General features: G+C 47.3%; 1 protein-coding gene across 1 annotated transcript; it reads left to right on the forward strand.

Annotated features, from left to right (window-relative positions):
- The first annotated feature begins 5993 nt into the window (after positions 1-5993).
- LOC119958313 (histidine N-acetyltransferase-like) lies at positions 5994-19292 on the forward strand. Its single transcript, XM_038786750.1, has 4 exons — positions 5994-6030; positions 13113-13309; positions 16880-17092; positions 19281-19292. The coding sequence occupies exons 1-4, from the start codon at positions 5994-5996 to the stop codon at positions 19290-19292; spliced, it is 459 nt and encodes a 152-aa protein (XP_038642678.1).
- The last annotated feature ends 2444 nt before the right edge of the window (positions 19293-21736 follow it).

Consider the following 21736-nt stretch of genomic DNA (forward strand, 5'->3'; position numbering starts at 1 on the left):
GCAGGAAACGAGATTAAGTACGGCTTCGGCCATGCGTTTCCTGCTGAGGTCCCCAATTTACCCGAATGGACATTCGATAGCATGGTGTTTCTCAGCACCCCAAGCACTGGGTAACACCCTGCTAAACATCCACGCGCTGTGAGACTCTATTCCCATTTGGTTAGATTGCACCCATTACATACCAACCAATCTGATTGAAACTTTGGATGTGATCTAACGGAAAAGTTTCCAAGTGTCATTTGTGGCAGGTTTTGCTGGGAGTTTCTGTCCGGTCAGCAAGTTCCCCAATGCTGCTGAACCACTTTTATGGGCCCTGGGCAGGTTCTCACTGGGCTAGTCCATAATCTTATTCACCGGGGAGCTGAACTCACTGGCCAGACCGGCTCTTCAGAGATCGGGCCACCGTTATGACAGGGTGCCTGATCTCTAAGTGGGCTTAAGGGTGCCTCACACCCATGGGCTATGTCGCCCCTCACACACATGGGCACTACCCCATATCCGCCGCTCCCCTCAAGTGATGATATCCGGCTATGGGGTCCCCCTTTTCAGGCCTTCCTGCATTCAGGAGTCCTTCCAGAGTCCCGTTCATAGCCTCCCTCAGCCCCCCCCCCCCCCCCCCCCCCCCGGGGATGGGCACAGTAAGAAGTCTTACAAAACCAGGTTAAAGTCCAACATATTCGTTTCAAAGCTTCACTAGCTTTGGGAGCACTGCTCCTTCCTCAGGTGAATCCATGGGGATGGATAGACTCAGGGTTTCACCGTGCCACCTATGGTTGTCGATCGGTGTGTGAACTGGGCTCCAGGCCTGGCACAGAGGGCTCCGGGTCCCGCTTCACCGACACTGCCCAACTGCGCGTCCGTCGCCCGCTGCCAGCCCGCATGGGGACGGCCAGTTGTCGATCAGTGTGTGAACTGGGCTCCGGGCCTGGCACAGAGGGCTCCGGGTCCTGCTTCCCTGACTGAAGGAATCGGCCACGCTTTGGTCCCCTCAACTTGAGGCGTGGCTGGTTGGAGCTGTTAGGACGGGTGTGGCTGCAGAACACAGGAGATAAACAGAACCCAGCAGCCCCCCGCCCAATATGGGCTTCCCGCTCCACCCGGCCAACTGCCACTCGCCGATCAGCCAGTCACAGCGCAGCGCTCCCTCCCGCTCGCGCTTTGACCCTTGGCCTTTTGAAATTGAGCCCCGCCCACAGAGCTCCGGCGTCGATCAGCCAATCGCACCCCCCCCACCCCTTTTCTTTCCCGCGCCCTCCCGCTCCAGCCGTTGGCGCTTGAAAGCTCGCGCGTCGCCGGCCCGCCAATCACAGCGCTCGCTGGCCGAACCACCAATCGCAGCCCTCGTCGATCAGCCAATTACGATCCCGGCCGTCCATCCAATCACAGGTCCCGCTGATCAGCCAATCACAGCGCTCGCCGATCAGAGCCAATCACAGCTCCCGCCGTGCAGCCAATCACAGCACCCGTGTGCTCCCGCTCGCGCTTCAGCTGTTGGCGTTTGAAAGCCATTGGCGCTCGCGCGTCGCCGATCCGCCAATCACAGCGCCGCTTTCCTTCCCCCTCCCCCCGCCTCTCGCGCGCTTTCTCTTTGCCGTTGACGGTTTTTCCCCCTCTTGTGGCTCAGTTGCTGCCCTCCGTCTTCTCACTCGCTGGGCGGAGCAGAGTATCCCTCCCCCATATTCGCACTGCCCTCAAACGCCGTCTGGATCAGCTAAATGAAGATGATGGAGAGACAACTTGGAAAAGCTGAACCTGGAACTGTTGAGGGGAATAGGGGAGACGCCCCTCACTAACAATCAGAAATAATTGACAAAATGAACCACGGGCCGCATGTGGAAAATAAACTGTCTTTGTGCAGCGGGTGCTTTGGGTGGGGGCTATGCTCGGCGTAGCTCGGAGTCGGGCACTTGCTTCGGGAGTCCTGCGTCGGGCACACGGGCAATGTGGCCTACCCGTCACAGCTGGTCGAGCGTGCCCCGATACCTGGGATGTCGGCCTGGGAGAGGACGCTGACGTGGCTACGCCAGTGGAACTGCAGCATTTTGCGGAGGCAGCGTTGGTGATATCTCTCCAAGGATTTGAAGTGCCTGCTGTCCATTTTTCTGATACATGCAGGAGGGCGTGGACCATGGCTGCTCTGTAGACCATGGGCTTGCTGCTGGGTTTGAGATCTCGATCTTCGAATACTGTTCCTCAGGCAGCTGAAGACTGCACTGGCGCATTGGAGTCAATGTTGGATTTTGGCGTCAATGTCTGCTTGCACCAAAACCCAGGTATGGGAAATGATCCACATTCTCCAAAGGCTCATCGTGGATCTTGATGCAATTTTGCATGGCAGGAGCAGCCTGGTAGAGAATCTTTGTTTTCCCGATATTCAGTCTGAGGCCCACTCTCTCATATGCCTCGGTGAATGTGTCAACGATGGTTTGTAGCTCGGTCTCTGAATGTCGATTGCGCCTGGCCTGCAGGTATTGGAGGTTTACCTGTTTCCAACTTGCTTGGTAGGTTAGCTGCAGGGAGCTTCAGCTGGGATGTATCAAAGGCTGTGTCTTGATTGAGGAGGTCATCAAAGTGCTCTCTCCAGCAGCGTTGACTGCCTCTCTGTCTTTAATGAGTGCCTCTACGGTTTTGGTTCTCAGTGGGGCGGATCCTCGGGTACTCGCAACATCGATGGTTTTGATGGTGCTGAAGAAACTGCGCACATTGTGACTGTTGGTGAGTTGCTGAGTCTCCTGTGCTCTTTCTACTCACCATCTGATCTTTAGGTCGCAGGTTCCTTGTTGCACCTCGGCCTTCAGTTGCCTGTAGGCTGTTCTCACTTGAACTTTGGTGGAGCTGCCAGTTCAGGAACACCTTGCGGTCAAGGAGATTCTGTATCTCCTGATCTTTCTCGTTGCACCTGATCAAGAACCCGAATGTCTCCTCGCAGGTGCTGACTATGGTGGATTTTAATGCGAACCAGACGCTGTGGATGTTCTGTGGCTCTGGCTCATTGGTTGTCGCCAGGTTAGCTGTGAGGCGGCGGCTGAGGAACTCTTTCCTCTTGGGATCCTTCAGTCGAGCAACATTGAATCTTCTGCGGCAGAGTTTCTTTGGCCTGTGTTGTTTTGGGGCCATGGAGATGGAAGAGCAGATTAGTTGGTGGTCAGTCCTGCAGTCGTCAGTTCTGGTCATGGCCATTCGGTCCATCAGGTCTGCACCGACCCTTTGAATGAGCACTCTATCCATGTCCACTCCCTTCTATCTCTGTAACCCCATAACATAAATGGCACCACCCTGGACACCTAGGGGCAACTTGGCACATTTAGAACATAGAACAGTACAGCACAGAACAGGCCCTTCGGCCCTCAATTTTGTGCCGAGCCATGATCACCCTACTCAAACCCACGTATCCACCCTATACCCGTAACCCAACAACCCCCCCCTCAACCTTACTTGCACTACAGGCAATTTAGCATGGCCAATCCACCTAACCCGCACATCTTTGGACTGTGGGAGGAAACCGGAGAACCCGGAGGAAACCCACGCACACAGGGGGAGGACGTGCAGACTCCACACAGACAGTGACCCAGCCGGGAATCGAACCTGGGACCCTGGAGCTGTGAAGCATTTATGCTAACCACCATGCTACCCTGCTGCCCCTGAGACAATGGAAACCGCTCTGATTGTTTCAAGCTAAGGGATAGAGCTGAAATAGAACATAGAACAGTACAGCACAGAACAGGCCCTTCGGCCCTCGATGTTGTGCCTTGCAATGATCACCCTACTCAAACCCACATATCTACCCTATACCCGTAACCCAACAACCCCCCCCTTAACCTTACTTTTTTTAGGACACTACGGGCAATTTAGCATGGCCAATCCACCTAACCTGCATATCTTTGGACTATGGGAGGAAACCGGAGCACTCGGAGGAAACCCACGCAGACACGGGGAGATCGTGCAAACTCCACACACACACACACACACACAGTGACCCAAGGTCGGATTCGAAGCCAGGTCCCTGGCGCTGTTGGGCAGCGGTGCTAACCACTGTGCCACCGTACAGGTTAGTAAAGAGTGATGTTTAAGATGGGAAGTAAATGAGCAATGGGAGGGTCTCATAGAGAGATCGTTCAGGTACACACGAGGCCCGTTCCCACAATGGGGGCTTCGGGGGGAAGGTTGCTGTTTCACCGTCACAATCCCAGTGCAGATTGGCAATCTTACTCCCACACTCTAATCGCCGACTACCTCATATTTCCAATGAGTGAAACTTGAAGCAGGAACTTTGTGACTCAGAGGCTAGAGTGCGACCAATCAAACCACAGCTGACACTGTGCCTGAAGGCTACCAACCCGACAAATTAGTTCAATCCCTCCCCACACATAGCCACATGCAAATGTCACCCATAAAGTTGCAAATAGGACAGCTTTCGGATATGTGAAGGCAGTCAGGCAGTTTCTGTTCACCTCCATGTTGAAGGGTCTGCTGTGGCACGTCTCGATTCTGTCTCCTACTTTGACGGAGGAATTCCCGCCGTGTGTGAGGGAAAATCCCAACATCCAACTCTCTTCCACCAGTTGGGTTGTTCTGATCAGTATCTGTAACACAGGCAGAACCAGGACTCCAGAAATATGGGTCTGTCTCTCTCGACTTGTAACAGGTAACAATAATAATAATTGCTTATTGTCACAAGTAGGCTTCAATGAAGTTACTGTGAAAAGCCCCTAGTCGCCACAATCCGGCACCTGTTCGGGGAGGCTGGTACGGGAATTGAACCTGCGCTGCTGGCTTTGTTCTGTGTTACAAGCCAGCTGTTTAGCCCCGCTGTGCTAAAACAGCCCCTTAACCAGTTGTTCTGCCTGAACTGTTTCTATCAGTCCCTCTGCTAACTTTATAAACTCATCGTGTGTCAATGATTGAGATATTTAATGAACTCAGTCTCACAACAGATGATCTGTGGATTAAAACTTTCATTTTTACTGTGTAAATGAAGGAATCCTGAATTTTGCAAGTATAATTATTTGTACTGAAATGTTCATACCTGTGCAATCATTTTTTACTTTAAACTTTAATTTTAATGACTGTCCATAACTATGTTGTGAATGATGAATTCTTGTTTTCTTTGTATCCTCACCACCATCTGGCACTTGACACGATGATGACGGCCGTCCATCATTCTGTTTGTCTCTTTGCTATCCTTTATCTATTTATCTCTCTCTCTCTCTCTATCGACTGTCTATCTCTGTCTCTCTATCTATCTATTAAACTCCCAGGAAGAGGAGGTGTGTGTTTGTCCGCAGTAACTGACTCTTGTACGATTGGTTTGAGACCCGCTTGTTTTTTCCGTGACTTAAATGATTCGATGTGAAAGAGCAGCTGCTCCCTGAAGCATCTGAGTCCCGGGTGGAGGGGGAGGGGGCGGGGGAAGGTTAGGTAGGGACAGAGCAGCAACTCTCTAAACTCCCTCATCCTGACATTTCTCACCACTCGGAAGCTGTGTAAAGGCCAGCCCAAAATCAAATTATATCCAACAATCAAACTGCTCAATAATTCCCCTTCGGCGGCTAATTCATGGTTTGTTCCGTAGTCACCGCCGACACCAACATGGCCGCCAGCTCTTTGCTGCTGTCAATATGACCATTAAAAGGGAGTCGGGGCCTCTCCCCCCTGACCTGGGGGTCCTGCTGCCCCCATGTTACACTGAACGACCACTCAGGGTTAAAATTAATTAACACCTGGTAAGTGGCAGACAGAATGTGAAAAACAGAGAGGTGTGGACCCAGGAAAAGGTCTCTACATTCAAAACCAGTTTAATCACATTTCACTACAGTTGCAACCCATGCTTTGCATAAAAGATATTTGAAATTCAGGTTATTCTGCCTGGATGTTTACCCCACCCCTGAGTCAGAAGGGCCTCTCCTGAAACCTGAGCATATAATCCAAGCTCTGACCCTCCTGTGCTACACTGAGAGAGTGCAGCACGGTCAGAGACACTATTTGAGGGTGTGATGTTAACGGGAGTCCCGTTCGCCCTCTCAGGTGGATGTAAGTGTCCCTCGGTCAATATTTAAAGAGTCGATCCGTTCTCCTGGTGCCCTGAGAAAAACTTGTTACTCAACAACCTCACTGGAGAAATATGTTTCCATTTAATTTGGCTTCTCCTGTTCTGTCATCCCATTCCCACACCCACCTGAATCCAGGGCGATGAGGTCTTCTGCGATCCACAGTTACCTGAGAGCACCAGGCAGGCGACCGATGGGGAGGCCCGGAGTGAGGAGCTATATGACCAGACAGGTGGGTAGTGTGAGCTGCTCTCCCAGACGCTTTTTAACTCAACTGTCCACCTCGTGACCCAGACGTGATCAACCAAATGAAAATGGTGTCCAAATCCCAGCACCGCACTTCGGGAGGGACGTAGAGGATTCAGAGAGTGTGGGGTAAAGATTGACGAGAATGTTTCCGGGGATGTGGGATTTCAGACACAGTGGAGAGGCTGGGATTGTTGGTGGAGAAGAGAGGTTTATGGGGAGGTTTGAGCAAGGTGTTTCAAAACCATGAGGGGGTCTGAACGTAGTCGAGGTGGAAAAACTGCTCCCATTGGTGGTTAGATCGGAAACCAGAGGGATTGGTAAAAGAACCAGAGGTGACAAGAGGAAAACATTTTTACTCAGTGAGTCATTAGGAATGCACAGCCTGAGAGTGTGGAGGAAGCAGATTCAATAGTGGTGTCCAAAAGGGAACTGGATGAACACCTAAAGGGAAAAGATTTGCAACATTAGAGGGAACTGTTGTGGGAGGGGGACTAGCTGAGTGGGTCCTGTACAGAGCCAGTGGGGACATGGTGTTCATTCTGTCTTTTGACAGCCATGCTGCATAAGTTTCAGGTTTTGATCAACTCCAACAAAACAGAGCCATTCTTCCTTGACATTCAATGGCATCACCATCACTGAATTCCCCAATTATCAATATCCTGGAGGTTTACAACTGCGTAACATTTATCAGCACCAGCTATATAAATACCAGGGCTATGAAAGCAGTCCAGTGGCTGGGAATCTGAGGAGAGTAACTCACCCCTGACTCCCAAGGTCCTGTCCATCGTCTACATGGCAAAATTGAGGGGTGCGATGGAAAACTCTCCATCTCCCTGGATGAGTTTAGAGTAAAAGAGGCAGCGACAACATGCATATGAAATTGGTCAAGTGACAGGAGGCACAGTGGAGTTGTTAAAAGATGTATTTTCCCGCTGGAGGAAGGTCAGATGTCAATTTCTACAGGGACCTTTGCTTTTCCCGATCTATATTAACGACCTCGACTTTGGCACAATTTCAGGGTTTGCGGATGAGACAAAACTTGGAAGAGTCGTGACCTGTGAGGAAGATAGCGGAGAATGTCAAAGTGACACAGTAAAGTTGGTGGAATGGGCAGATCCTACCGTTCAGTCTCTTCCTGGTTGTGTTGCTTCCTAAAGGTCACCTCCTCCAGCCTGACATCCCTCCAGGAAATCTCTGTTCCTGCAACCTGAGGCCTCTTGTCCATCTCCTCATCCTCTGCCCCACTATTGGTGACTGTGCCTCCATCATCCCGCCACTTTCCCCTTACCTCCTTTAGGAACATCTTTGAAAACCTACCTCTTTGTCCAATCTCCTCCTCCTAAAGCATCCGTCTATGTTTTCCTTGATGACCTTGGGTGGGGGTGGGGGGGGGGGGGGTGGGGGGGGGGGGGGGTGGGGGGGGGGGGTGGGGGGGGGGGGGGGGAGGAGGTGCGGTAATAGCTCAAGCAGTTGGGGAGGGTTGAGATTAATTTGGTGGCGTGATGGAAACCTAAGTAAGGATTCAGAGTAGGGGGAAGCCAGAACAAGAGAAAAAGACAGCAAGGCGAATAAGCAAAGTGATAGGCAGAGAAATCAAGGGCCTGTGTCAGATAATGACACTAAGAAAATAGTAGGGATGGGACAAGGAATGTAGAAAGGACTAGCCTTAAGGTTTTGTACCTGAATGAGTGGAGCAGTCAAAATAAAATGGATGAATTAGTTGTGCAAATAGATGTAAAGGGGTATGATATGGTTGTGATACGGAGACATGGCTCCAAAGTGACCAAGGATGGGAACTAAACATTGAGGGTTATCCAGTTTTTAGTAAGGACACACAGAAAGGACAAGGTGGTGGTGTTGCATTGTTGATGAAAGAAGGTATTGATACAATATTCAGGGAAGATATTAGCACAGCTCATGTGGAATCTATCTAGGACTAGTTACGAAACACCAAGGGGCAAAAAACATTCGTAGGGGTGGTATACAAACCACCAAACTGCAGCGGTAATGTTGGGAATAGCATTAGACAGGAAATCAGAGATTCATGTGATAAATGGATGAGATGACTCTGCATATTGATTGGATGAGTTAAATTAGTCAGACAAATAGAGGAAGAATTTCAGGATTGTATCAATAGATGGTTTTATATAAGAACGCGGAGCAGGAGTAGACCATCTGGCCCTTCGAGCCTGCTCTGCCATTCAATGAGATCATGGCTGATCTTTTGTGGACTCAGCTCCACTTTCCCGCCCGAACACCATAACCCTTAATCCCTTTATTCTTCAAAAAACGATCTATCTTTATCTTGAAAACATTCAATGAAGAAGCCTCAACTGCTTCACTGGGCAGGGAATTCCATAGATTCACAACCCTTTGGGTGAAGAAGTTCCTCCTAAACTCAGTCCTAAATCTACTTCCCCTTATTTTGAGGCTATGCCCCCTAGTTCTGCCTTCACCCGCCAGTGGAAACAACCTCCCCGCATCTATCCTATCTATTTCCTTCATAATTATATATGTTTCTGTAAGATCCCCCCCGCACCCTTCTAAATTCCAATGAGTACAGTCCCAGTCTACTCAACCTCTCCTCGTAATCCAACCCCCTCAACTCTGGGATTAACCTCGTGAATCTCCTCTGCAAACCCTCCAGCGCCAGTACATCCTTTCTTAGGTAAGGAGACTAAAACTGAACACAATACTCCAGGTGTGGCCTCATTAACACCTTATACAATTGCAGCATAACCTCCCTAGTCTTAAACTCCATCCCTCTAGCAATGAAGGCCAAAACTCCATTTGCCTTCATCATCACCTGTACACTAATGTTTTGCGACTCATGCACTAGGACACCCAGATGCCTCTGCACAGCGGCATGTTTTAATATTTTATCATTAAAATAATAAACCCTTTTGCTGCTATTCCTACTTAAATGGATAACCTCACATTTGTCAACATTGTACTCCATCTGCCAAACCCTGCCCATTCACTTAAACTCTCCAAATCCCTCTGCAGACTTCCAGTATCCTCTGCACTTTTTGCTTTACCACTCATCTTAGTGTCGTCTGAAAACTTGGACACATTGCACTTGGTCCCCAACTCCAAATCATCTATGTAAATTGTGAATAATTGTGGGCCCAACACTGATCCCTGAGGAACACCACTAGCTACATTGCCAACCAGAGAAACACCCATTAATCCCCACTCTGCTTTCTATTAATTAACCAATTCTCTATCCATGCTACTACTTTACCCTTAATGCCATGCAATTTTATCTTATGCAGCAACCTTTGTGTGGCACCTTGTCAAAGGCTTTCTGGAAATCCAGGTATACCACATCCATTGGCTCCCCGTCGTCTACCGCACTGGAAATTTCCTCAAAAAATTCCACTAAAGTAGTTAGTCACGACCTGCCCTTTATGAACCCATGCTGCATCTGTCCAATGGGATAATTTCCATCCAGATGCCTCGCTATTTCTTCCTTGATGATAGATTCCAGCATCTTCCCGACTACCGAAGTTAAGCTAACTGGCCTAGAATTACCCGTTTTCTGCCTACCTCCTTTTTTAAACAGTGTTGTCACGTTTGCTAATTTCCAATCCGCCGGGACCACCCCTAAGTCTAGTAAATTTTTGGAAAATATCACTAGTGTATTTGCAATTTCCCTAACCATCTCTTTTAATACTCTGGGATGCATTCCATCAGGGCCAGGAGACTTGTCTACTTTTAGCCTCATTAGCATCACTACCTCCTTAGTGATAACAATCGTCTCAAGATCCTCACCTGTCATAGCCTCATTTCTATCAGTCACTGGCATGTTATTTGTGTCTTCCACTGTGAAGACCCACCCAAAAAACTTGTTCAGTTCCTCAGCCATTTACATAGAATTTACAGTGCAGAAGGAGGCCATTCGGCCCATCGAGTCTGCACCGGCTCCTGGAAAGAGCACCCTACCCAAGGATAACACCTCCACCCTATCCCCAGAACCCAGTAACCCCACCCAACACTAAGGGCAATTTTTGGACACTAAGGGCAATTTATCATGGCCAATCCACCTAACCTGCACATCTTTGGACTGTGGGAGGAAACCGGAGCACCCGGAGGAAACCCACGCACACACGGGGAGGATGTGCAGACCGGTCCGCACAGACAGTGACCCAAGCCTGAATCGAACCTGGGACCCTGGAGCTGTGAAGCGATTGTGCTATCCACAATGCTACCGTGCTGTCATCTCCCATTATTAAATCTCCCTTCTCATCCTCTGAAGGACCAATATTTACCTTAGCCACTCTTTTTTGTTTTATATATTTGTAGAAACTTTTACTATCTGTTTTTATATTCTGAGCAAGTTTACTCTCATAATCTATCTTACTCTTCTTTATAGCTTTATTAGTATCTTTCTGTTGCCCCTAAAGATTTCCCAATCCTCTTGTCTCCCATTAATCTTTGCCACTTTGTATGCTTTTTCCTTCAATTTGATACTCTCCCTTATTTCCTTAGCTACCACAGTCGATTTTCCCTCTTTCTACCGTCCTTCCTTTTTGTAGGTATAAACGTTTGCTGGGCACTGTGAAATATCACATGGAAGGTTCTCCCCTGTTCCTCAACTGTTTCACCATAAAGCTTTTGCTCCCAGTCTACCGTAGCCAGTTCTTCTCTCATCCCATTGTAATCTTCTTTGTTTAAGCACAAAGCACTAGTGTTTGATTTTACCTGCTCACCCTCCATCTGTATTTTAAATTCCACCATATTGTGATCACTCCTTCCAAGAGGATCCCTAACTATGAGATCATTAATCAATCCTGTCTTATTACACAGGACCAGATCTAGGACTGCTTGTTCCCTCGTAGGTTCCATTACATACTCTTCTAAGAAACTATCGTGGATACATTCTGTAAACTCCTCCTCAAGGCTGCCTTGACTGACCTGGTTCAACCAATTGACATGTAGATTAAAATCCCCCATGATAACTGCTGTACCATTTCTACATGCATCAGTTATTTGTTGGTTCATTGCCCTCCCCACCGTAATGTTACTATTTGGTGGCCTATAGACTACTCCTATCAGTGACTTTTCACTTTACTATTCCTGATTTCCACCCAAATGGATTCAACCTTATCCTCCATAGCACCGATGTCATCCCTTACTACTGCCCGGATGTCATCCTTAAATAACAGAGCTACACCATCTCCCTCACCATCCACTCTATCCTTCCGAATAGTTTGATATCCTTGTACATATAACTCCCAGTCGTGACCATCATTTAACCATGTTTCAGTATTGGCCACTAAATCATAGTCATTCATGATGATTTGCGCTATCAACTCATTTACCTTATCTGGTAAGGTAAGAGGTGAGAGGATTTGAGTATAGGAATAGAGATATTTTACTGCAATTGTATTAATCATAGATCATAGAATTTACAGTGCAGAAGGAGGCCATTCGGCCCATCGAGTCTGCACCGGCTCCTGGAAAGAGCACCCTCCCTGAGGTCAACACCTCCACCCTATCCCCATAACCCAGTAACCCCACCCAACACTAAGTGCAATTTTGGACACAAAGGGCAATTTATCATGTCCAATCCACCTAACTTGCACATCTTTGGACTGTGGGAGGAAACCGGAGCACCCGGAGGAAACCCACGCACACACCGGGAGGACGTGCAGACTCCACACAGACAGTGACCCAAGCCAGAATCGAACCTGGGACCCTAGAGCTGTGAAGCGATTGTGCTATCCACAATGCTACCGTGCTGCCCTATAGGGCATTGATGAAGCCAGTAGAGGATATTGTATGCAGTTTTGGTCTCCTTATCTGATGACGGATGTTCTTGTTGTAGAGGGAGTACAGCGAAGGTTTACCAGGCTGATTCCTGGGATGGCGGGACTGTCATATGAGGAGAGACTAAGTCAGTTAGGATTATATTCATTGGAGTTTAGAAAAGTGATAGAGGATCTCATAGAAACTTGTAAAAGTCTCACAGGGTTATACAGGGTTGATTCAGAAAGAATGTTCCCAATGATGGTGGTGGGGGGGGGGGGGGGGGGGGGGGGGGGGGTGGCGGGGGGTGGGTGGCGTCGAGTACTGCTTTCTTTGGTAATGAATGCCACAGATTCGCCTCTCTCTGGGTGAAGAAATTTGAAAATGGTTATAGTTTGAGGATAAAGGGTAAACCTTTTACAACTGATGTGATGATCAAGCAGGCCAGCAGGACGGTTCGATTCCCGAAACAGCCTCCCCGAACAGGCGCCAGAATGTGGCGACTAGGGGCTTTTCACAGTAACTTCATTTGAAGCTTACTCGTGACAATAAGCGATTTTCATTTTTTCATTTCATTTTCAAATTTCATCACCCAGAGAGAGGCGAATCTGTGGCATTCATTACCAAAGAAAGTAGTTGAGGCTAAAACGTGTAATTTCAAGAAGGAATTAGAGACAGCTCTTGGGGCGAAAGAGATCAAGGGCTTATGGGTGGAAGGCAAGATCAGTGTCTTGAACGTGATGAGCAGCCATGATCATAATGAATGATGGAGCAGGCTAGAGGGGATGAATGGCATCCTCCTGCTTCTGTTTTCTATGTAGGTTTCAGTGTTGGTTCTTGCCCAGTTGTGCCCCCGGGCAGTTGTTTGGATTGTGTTTCTCAGTGAATGTCGCCCTCTGATAATTGTTGCTGTTAATGTTTGTTGACTCAATCCTCACCCAGTGGCCCAGGCAATGATGTAACAAGTTTCAATAAACTGGGCACTTTGTGCCTCCGTGCCAGGCAACTCCTGAGGCCCTGGTTCATCACATTCCATCTGAAATTTAAAATCTAAACGTTCGACAGTGATCTTAATCTTTCTCCTTTGTCGATCTGTCAAGTACTCTAAGTCGGACCTGGATTTTGACCTGGCTACAGAGAAGGATTTCAGACAGGTTGAGTCCCTTTTCAGCGATGAGACAGATTACATACCGAGCATCTACCATTCCTGGCTTCGAGAGAGAAACCGCGTGGTCGTTCTGGCCAAACGTCAGGGTCAAGTGGTGAGTTCTGTTGAAATCAGAGGCCGATTCACTTTTCAAATTGTGGAAATTGTCATGTTCAAAATCCTTTGCATTTTGCATCAATTCATCTGAGTTCACATTCTCTTATTACCATTTACTATAATCTACACACAATGCAAATGAAGGTGAAATCACTGTGAAATCAGTAATAAACACATCAATGTGTGTGAGGGATTTCTCTCTGCGGTCAGAGGTATGTCCCAGTATCTTTACGGTGAGCACAGTAAGAAGTCTTACAACACCAGGTTAAAGTCCAACAGGTTTATTTCAAACACGAGCTTTCGGAGCACTGCTCCTTCCTCAGGTGAACTTAACCTGGTGTTGTAAGACTTCTTACTGTGCTTACCCCAGTAGAACGCTGGCATCTCCACATCATATCTTTACGGTGGGAGAATTCAGTTGGAAGACGATGGGAGATGTTTAGATTCTCTCTTGTTGGACATGGTCGCTGTGTGACACTTGATTGCACTCATGTTACATGCCCCTTATGATCCCAAGTCTGAACGTCGTCCAGGTCTTGCTTCCTCCACGGACAAGCTGCTTCAGCGCGTAAGGATTGGGGAATGTTTTTTAAGTCTTGAATGTAAATTGATAAGAGCAGTGGTGATGGAGGTCTACAGCACAGAAAAGGACCTTCGGCCCATCACGTCTGTGTCTGGGCCCAGTCTTGAAACCTGGGGAGTAGCACTCCTTCTCCATTCTGAAATAGAACCGTTCGCCACAAATCTATATTTTCCGTCCCCGAGCCAAATCTGTATTCATTTTGTTATTGAACCAATTTATTCAATAGGTTTCACCACTGTGAACATCCTGGGAGTTATAAATAGAGAATTATACTGGGAATGAGCAAGTTAAGGTGGTTACCTTTTAAATCGCTGGTTAGGCCTCAGCTGGAGAATTGGGCCCAATTCTGCGCACCGTGTTGGAGGAAGTTATGGAGAAGGTGCCGAGGAGATTCATATGGAATTTGGAGATGTGGGATTTAGGTTAAAAGTAGGTCCTGGAAACAGCTGGGGGTACCCGCCTTTGAGCAAAGCAGATTGACGGGGAGAATAAAGAGAGATTTAAAAATTTATCAAGCGATTTGATAAGGGCGAATGAGGAAAAGCTGATTTGCAATGATTGAATGATCAGTAACCAGAGGTTTTGAAGTGAAGTTCATTGTCTGGAGAGCCAGCTGTGAGGGGAGGGGCGATTCTTTTGAAGTAACAGATTGTTATGATCTGGAACACGTCGTCTGAAAGGCCAATGGAAGCAGGTTCAATCGGAAGATCCAAACGGAATTCAGATACCTGCTTAAAAGGGAGAATAGCAGAGCTGTGGAGAAAGAGTAGAGCAACGAGACAACTCCCCGAGCTGGCAGAGGCACGATGGTCTGAACGGCCTCCTTCTGTATGGTTGGATTCTATGAGCTTCCATTTCTCACTGTGGGTTGGCTTTTATTTAAAAACAAATGGCCCGTAAAAATCCTGGAAGTCAAAAACTTGTATTACGAGCCCAGACTCCGACCCCAAGAGTGGCTCGGTTTCTGGAGAGAAACCCAATATTTTATTTCAATTTTGGAAGACTGCAAGGAAAGGATTCCTCGCTCCATAAGACATAGGAGCAGAATTAGGCCATTCGGCCCATCGAGTCTGCTCTGCCATTCAATGATGGCTGATATTTCTTGATGACCTTGTCATCACATGATAAGGAAATACCCCAGGATATGCTTCTTGCAACAGCTCAATTGTTTGACTTTCTATTGGCTTTTCAACCACAGCAGGCATTGCTCCCACCTGTGATCCAGCAATATCATTCCCTGGGATAACTTGTACCCCTGAAAATGTAATTTCTCTTTTACTCCTACCACTTTTCACCGCACTCTCTAACCTTGCCTTACATAGTGGCACACTATTCCACTCACCACTAATTCCACATATTACCACCTTTTAATAATAATAATAATTATTGTCAAGTAGGCTTACATTAACACTGCAATGAAGTTACTGTGAAAATCCTCTAGTCGCCACATTCCGCTGCCTGTTCGGGTACGCTGAGGGAGAATTCAGAATGACCAAATCACCTAACAGCACATCTTTCGCGACTTGTGGGAGGAAACCGGAGCACCCGGAGGAAACCCACGTAGACACGGGGAGAATGTGCAGACTTCGCACAGACAGTGACCCAAGCCGGGAATCGAACCTGGGACCCTGGAGCTGTGAAGCGGCAGTGTTAACCACTGTGCTACCGTGCCGCCCAATACTCCTTCCGGACTACATATCTCTTTATCGCTCACCATTAAAGTTTGACTTGCTCCTGTATCCTTTAAGCTCTTAATCTCCTTACACTCCATATTGTAGACATGAGTAAACCTTACTCCCACAAATGATTTGGTACCTGCTTTTCCACCAGCCTCTGAATAGGTTGTACACTGTGTTGCACCTCTTCCACTGGAACAATGGTTTCTCTTCCCACTTTAATAAACCCGCTAGCTTTTCCTGTTTTGATTAATCTGTCTTTCCAGTAATTTACTGACACCACCAACATTGCAACTTCATGTGTCCTACTTTATTACAATGAAAATGTTTAGGTTTTCTCGTCTCTCTTCCACTATCATAGGTTTCATGTTTAACTGAGGCAAACATTCCTTACTTTGCTTTGTGAACTCATTCAACATCATCTGCCATTTCTGCTGCCTGTCTAGCAGTTTTAACCCTTTGCTCTTCCATTTGAGTTATCACGGGATATGGTATTTTAAAACAAACTTTATTATTAACACAGTATTAAAATATCTTCAACATCAAACAAGAAAATAACTCAGATATAATCAATACACTGACACAATAACCCTTAACTGCTATCTTTATTCACACTCAAACAACAAAATCATTTCAGCTCCCAATCCACTTTTAGTCACAGTTAGCAGACCCAGGGATACTTGTTGTACAGTGATACTCTTTGAGACTGCTTTAAGAGATAAACCTTAACCCTGTTAGAACAATGCAGGATCTGTAGCTGAAGTCTTCAGAAACTGTCTTCATGGTTTGACTTTCAACTCCCAACTGAAATTAACGGCCTCTTTTCAAAATGCCTGGTTCTCGAGCTCCTCCCATTAGACAACACATTTGCAAGCTTAAGTACAATGTATCTAATTAACCCCACAGGAAACTATCTTAACCCAAATAAAAGTGCATTAGCTCAAGCTTTTACGATGCTTTAATTGCATTTCTGGCTCCTAAAAAGTCCAGCTGCCTTGCAAACCTGGATTTATTAATCTACGGCAGGGCCAGGGCAGGTACAAGAAGCTACTGCAGCTGTCATACACATTGTAACACATTCTAACTCAGGCTTTTAACCCTTTCTGTACCAAATATATATAACACGATAGATCTGGAATCCCAACAATCATCACACCTCAAATTCTAAAGCAAAACCAAAAATGTCGGCAGATCAATTGCCAAATCTATACTCAGGGCACCTACACTTCAGTCACTCATTATTATTCCATTTGTGTTTCCAGTGCATCAGCTCAGTGTAAATCCTCCCTGTGTTCCTCTCTATTTCCAGATCGGTCTGGGATCTGCTCTCATTGTGGATGATGGACACACAGCCGTAATTGAACTGCTTAAAGTAGCTGCTTCAGAGTGGGGCAATGGAGTTGCCAGCTTGCTTCACCAAAGGTCTATCAAGCTGATAAGAGCGATGTCCTCAGAGGTTCAGAAGCAAAGTTTTATCACGGCGCTCAAGTTCTACAAAGGATGTTGTGTATTAGGCAAACAGGTACAATTTGCGTGCAGTTATACTCACACACCAGCTATGTTTCATTGTGTCACACTCCTGTCTCTGAGCTGTAAGGCTGGTGTTCCTACCAGAGATGGAGCATAAAAACCAAAGCTGCCACTCGCAGCACAGTTCGGAGGGAGTGCTGCACTGTCAGTGATGTTGACTTTTGGATGAAGTGCACTGATTTCCCAAGTGTCTGATCAGTTGAGTGTAAAGGTTCTCATGATGCCTATTTCACAGGATCTCATAATAATAGAGTGCAGGAGAGGACCATCGACCCATTGAGTCCGCACTGCGCCTGAAAAACACCTGACCTGCCTATCTGATCCCATTTGTCAGCACTTAGTCCATAACCTTGAATATTATGACGTGCCAAGTACTCATCCAGGTAGTGCGTTCCAGACCCTCACCATCCTCTGGCTTAAAACGATTTTCCTCCCAATCCTCCTAAACCTCCTGTCCCTCACCTTGAACTTGTGCCCCCCTCATAACCGACCCTTCACCTCAGGGGAACAGCTGCTCCCTATCCACCCTGTCCGTGCCCCTTATAATCTTGTCCACCTCGATCAGGTCACCCCTCAGTCTCTGCTCCAAGGAAAATAATCCAAGCCCATCCAACCTCTCTTCATAACCTAAATGTTCCATCCCAGGCAACTGGTGAATCTCCTCTGCGCCCCCTCCAGTGCAATCACATCCTTCCTATAGTGTGGTGACCAGAATTGCACACAAAACTCCAGCTGTGGCCTCACCAAAGTTCTATACAACTCCAACATGACCTCCCTGCTTTTGTAACCCATGCCTTGACTAATAAAGACAAGTGTCCCATGTGCATTTTTGACCACCCCATTAACCTGCCCTTCCGCCTTCAGAGATCCATGGACAAACACTCCAAGGTCCCTTTGTTCCTTGGAACTTCCCAGTGTCAGGCCATTCATTGAATACCCACTTGTCGTGTTACCTCTTCCAAAGTGGATCACCTCACACTTTCCAGGGTTAAATTCCATCTGTCACTTTTGTAACCATCCCATCTATATCCTCCTGTAAGACAAATGGGGAATTTCACTATTGTCCCTGGAAAAATGTACCCTGAATAAGAAAAATTATCCACTCGTTATCACGGTGTTCTTTGTGGGATCTTGCTGTGCACACACTGGCTTCAAATTATTATATCAATCTGTGTCTCTCTGTTTTTTACTATGTAATTGAACATAATGTATTCTCCTGGACAAGATTAACAAACCCCAGTGCTGATCAACCTCTGCAACGCTGGGAAATTGACCCGAATGATGTTTTTCAGAAACAAACAACCAGAAATATAAATTTCACAGAGAGTCAGTGAGAGATTCTGTCTGAATCTTTCTCACTGAACAGTTTTAATGAGTGAAGGACAATGACCCATATCTTCCAGGTTTCCCGGCGTCGCATGTAGGGGATATCCCTATGATGTCCTGGAAATCCCTCCCGGATGTTCCAACGTGAGGGTTTACCCGAAAACCTCCCGGAAGTGCTAACTTCATCTGGACAATTACGCTGGGCTGGGAATTATCGGACAGACAATGATTTAGGTCACTAACTTCACATGGTCCTGCTAGTTTCACCCTGATAGTTACTCTGAAAGAGTTAGAGGAAAGAAGTCACTCCTAACTGCAGAGTAACTATGTAAAAAACCCAAATGCAGAAACCTATCCCTCTTGGACGTAGCCCCCTCCTTCACTCCCTCCCGGACTGACGTCTGCCTCCCTTCCCCGCTGACGTCCAATTTGGATTGATTGTCACATGTTCTGAGGTATAGTGAAAAGTATTGTTCTGCGTACAGTCCAGACAGATCGTCCCACACATGAAAAACATAGCACATACGGTAAATACAGTGTAAATACATAGAAATAGACATCGTGTGAAGCATATGGAATGTAGTGCTACTCAGTAGAGAAGACGCGTGAAGAGATCAGTTCAGTCCATAAGAGTGTCATTTAGGACATCCAAACTTCCCATCCCGGAGAAATCCATCTCCCTCCCTCCTAGACAGATCATCCCCCCAAATCCTTCCCCCCCTTCCTGGTTGACCCCCCCACACTTGCCCCCTGCCGTTCAAACCCCTGCCCCCCTCTCAATTGGGTACGAATACCTGCCCCCTCCCCCCTCGACATTCCCTAATCTTATAATTTACCCTCCCTCTTTATTGCAGCTGATCCTGTAAAAAGGAAGGGTTACTGACCTCTCTGCGCCAGTGGTACTGCCGTGCCAATCGGTGCCATGGTTCCCAAGATCCGAACTTTACGGACGCTTTTACGAACGGTCAGACCAGGTGTGTTTGACGTTCCTAAAAACGGTCGTAAAGGGCTTGGACTTCGGCCCATCGGCCAGCTGAGAATCGCTGCTCGCCGTAAAAAAACGGCGGGCAGCGATTCGTGTCGGGAGGCGGGCGTGGGGGGGAGAATAGCGGGAGGGCGTCAGACTAGCGTGGCCGTACAAATTTACGACCCCCGCTATTCTCCGCACCGTCGTGAGTGCGGAGAATCGCTCCCCTCATTTTTTAAATTACCCGCGATTCTCTGCCCGATTGCAATTCAGGTTTCCGGGAGTTACGATGCTCAGAATCCAGATCATGGTTGAGGTCTTAAAAATCTTGAGGAGTGTGCACAAAGCCAAAAGCGAGAAAGTGTTCCTGCTCGTGGAAGAACCAAGAACGAAAGAATACGGATTAGAGGTAATTTGTGAAAGGAGCAAAACGACATGTGAAACGCAGAGGGATTGGTTAGGGTCTGCCTGAGAGTATGGGAGAGGCAGATACAATCGAGCATTCACACGGAATTTAGACTGTTATTTCAAAAGAAAGTGTTCAGCATCACGGGGAGAAGGTGCGACAATGGCACTGGGTAATTGGCTCATGGGGGGGGGGGGGAGAGCCGGCACAGACAGGATGGGCCCAACGGCCTCCTTTTGCGCTGTAACAAATCCCTGATTCCATGATGTTAATTAGTGCCCTCTCACTGCGGCCATTGCCTGGAATCTGTGCTTGATGATCATGGGCAAATGTGGACTTGACCAAGTAGGAGGTCCGTCTCCCATGGATACCGCAGCGGTGGATGACGGGTGTGTGGGAGGACAGAGGGTAGAAGCAGAGAAATAGAATCCTCAATGTAGTAAAATGTGATGCAAAATGTCCTTCAGCCTGCAGTGTGACTGAACTTTGCATTGATAAAGTGAGCTAACATCAAAAAGACAATATCAGATGATAAAATGTAATATAAAGAATAAACGTTTCACAATATTAGTAGGTTATACCAAATACAAAGCAATGTAGGGTAGGAGAAAGGGATTCACAGGATATGGGGCAAAGAAATAGGCCATTCAGCCCAACCAGCCTCTGCTGTAATCTTCCCAATTCTTGACAATAGTGAGGTTGAAGGGCAGCACGTTGGTGCAGTGGGTTAGAACTGCTGCCTCACGGCACTGAGGACCCAGGTTCAATCCCAGCCCTGGATCACTCTCTGTGTGGAGTTTGCACATTCGCCCCGTGTCTGCGTGGGTCTGACCCCCATAAACCCAAAGTGTGCAGGGTAGCTGGACGTTACATTGACCCTTAATTGGAAAACTTAACATAAAAGAGTGAGGTTTCAGATGGGAGGTAAATGAGCAATGGGAGGGTCTCACAGAGAGATTGTTCAGGTACACACAAGGTACATTCCCACAATGGGGGTGGGAAATGTTAATGTTAAAATTTCACAATCCCAGTGCAGATCGGCAATCGTATCGACTACACTCTAATGATCGACGGCCTCACATTTCACCCTCCGACTGTCTGATTCCTGCGCCCGATCTACTCTTTATTCCAACCTTGTTTGTCTTTCACAAGCCCCAGTGCACCTTGTTTCACCCACCATTTCAATAAAATAGATTTGCATTGCTATAGCGCCTTTAAGCTCAGCAGCCAATCTATGCATGGCAAGATTCCACAGTCAGCATTGGGATAATGACCAGGTAATATGTTTCTGGGGATGTTGTTGAGGGATCAGGATGTTTGTGACTCAGACTAGAGTGTGACCAATCGAACCACAGCTGACTGGCACTGTGTCTGAATGCTGCACCCTGCTTCTCCAACCCAACAAATTTGTTCAATCCCTCCCCACGCTTATCCGCAAGTAAATTTCAACCAGAAAGTTGCAAATAGGACAGTGCCATCTGGTATGTTAAGGCAGGCGGGGCAATTTCTGTTCACCTGCACATTGAAGAGTCTGCTGTGACACGTCTCAATTCTATCTCCTACTCTGAAGGAAGGATTCCTGCCGTGTGCGTGGGGAAAATCCCAACATCCGACTCTCTTCCACCAGTTGGGTTATTCTGGTCAGTATATGTAACACAGACAGAACCAGGACTTCTGAATATGGGTCTATCTCTCTCGACTTGTAACAGGTAATGAACCAGTTGCTGTGCCAAAGCTGTTTCTATCTGTTCCTCTGTTAACTTTATAAACTCAGAAATAGTGTGTCAGTGATTGAGATATTGAATGAACTCAGCCTCACAACAGATGATCTGTGAATTTAATAGAGAATTCAGAATCCTGTAGACCAGGGGTGGGCAAACTACGGCCCGCCAAAGGTATTTCTGCGGCCCACCAAGTCATTAAAAAAAAAAAAAAAA

The sequence above is a fragment of the Scyliorhinus canicula genome, chromosome 29 (genome assembly GCF_902713615.1).
Source record: "Scyliorhinus canicula chromosome 29, sScyCan1.1, whole genome shotgun sequence".
NCBI lineage: Eukaryota > Metazoa > Chordata > Chondrichthyes > Carcharhiniformes > Scyliorhinidae > Scyliorhinus > Scyliorhinus canicula.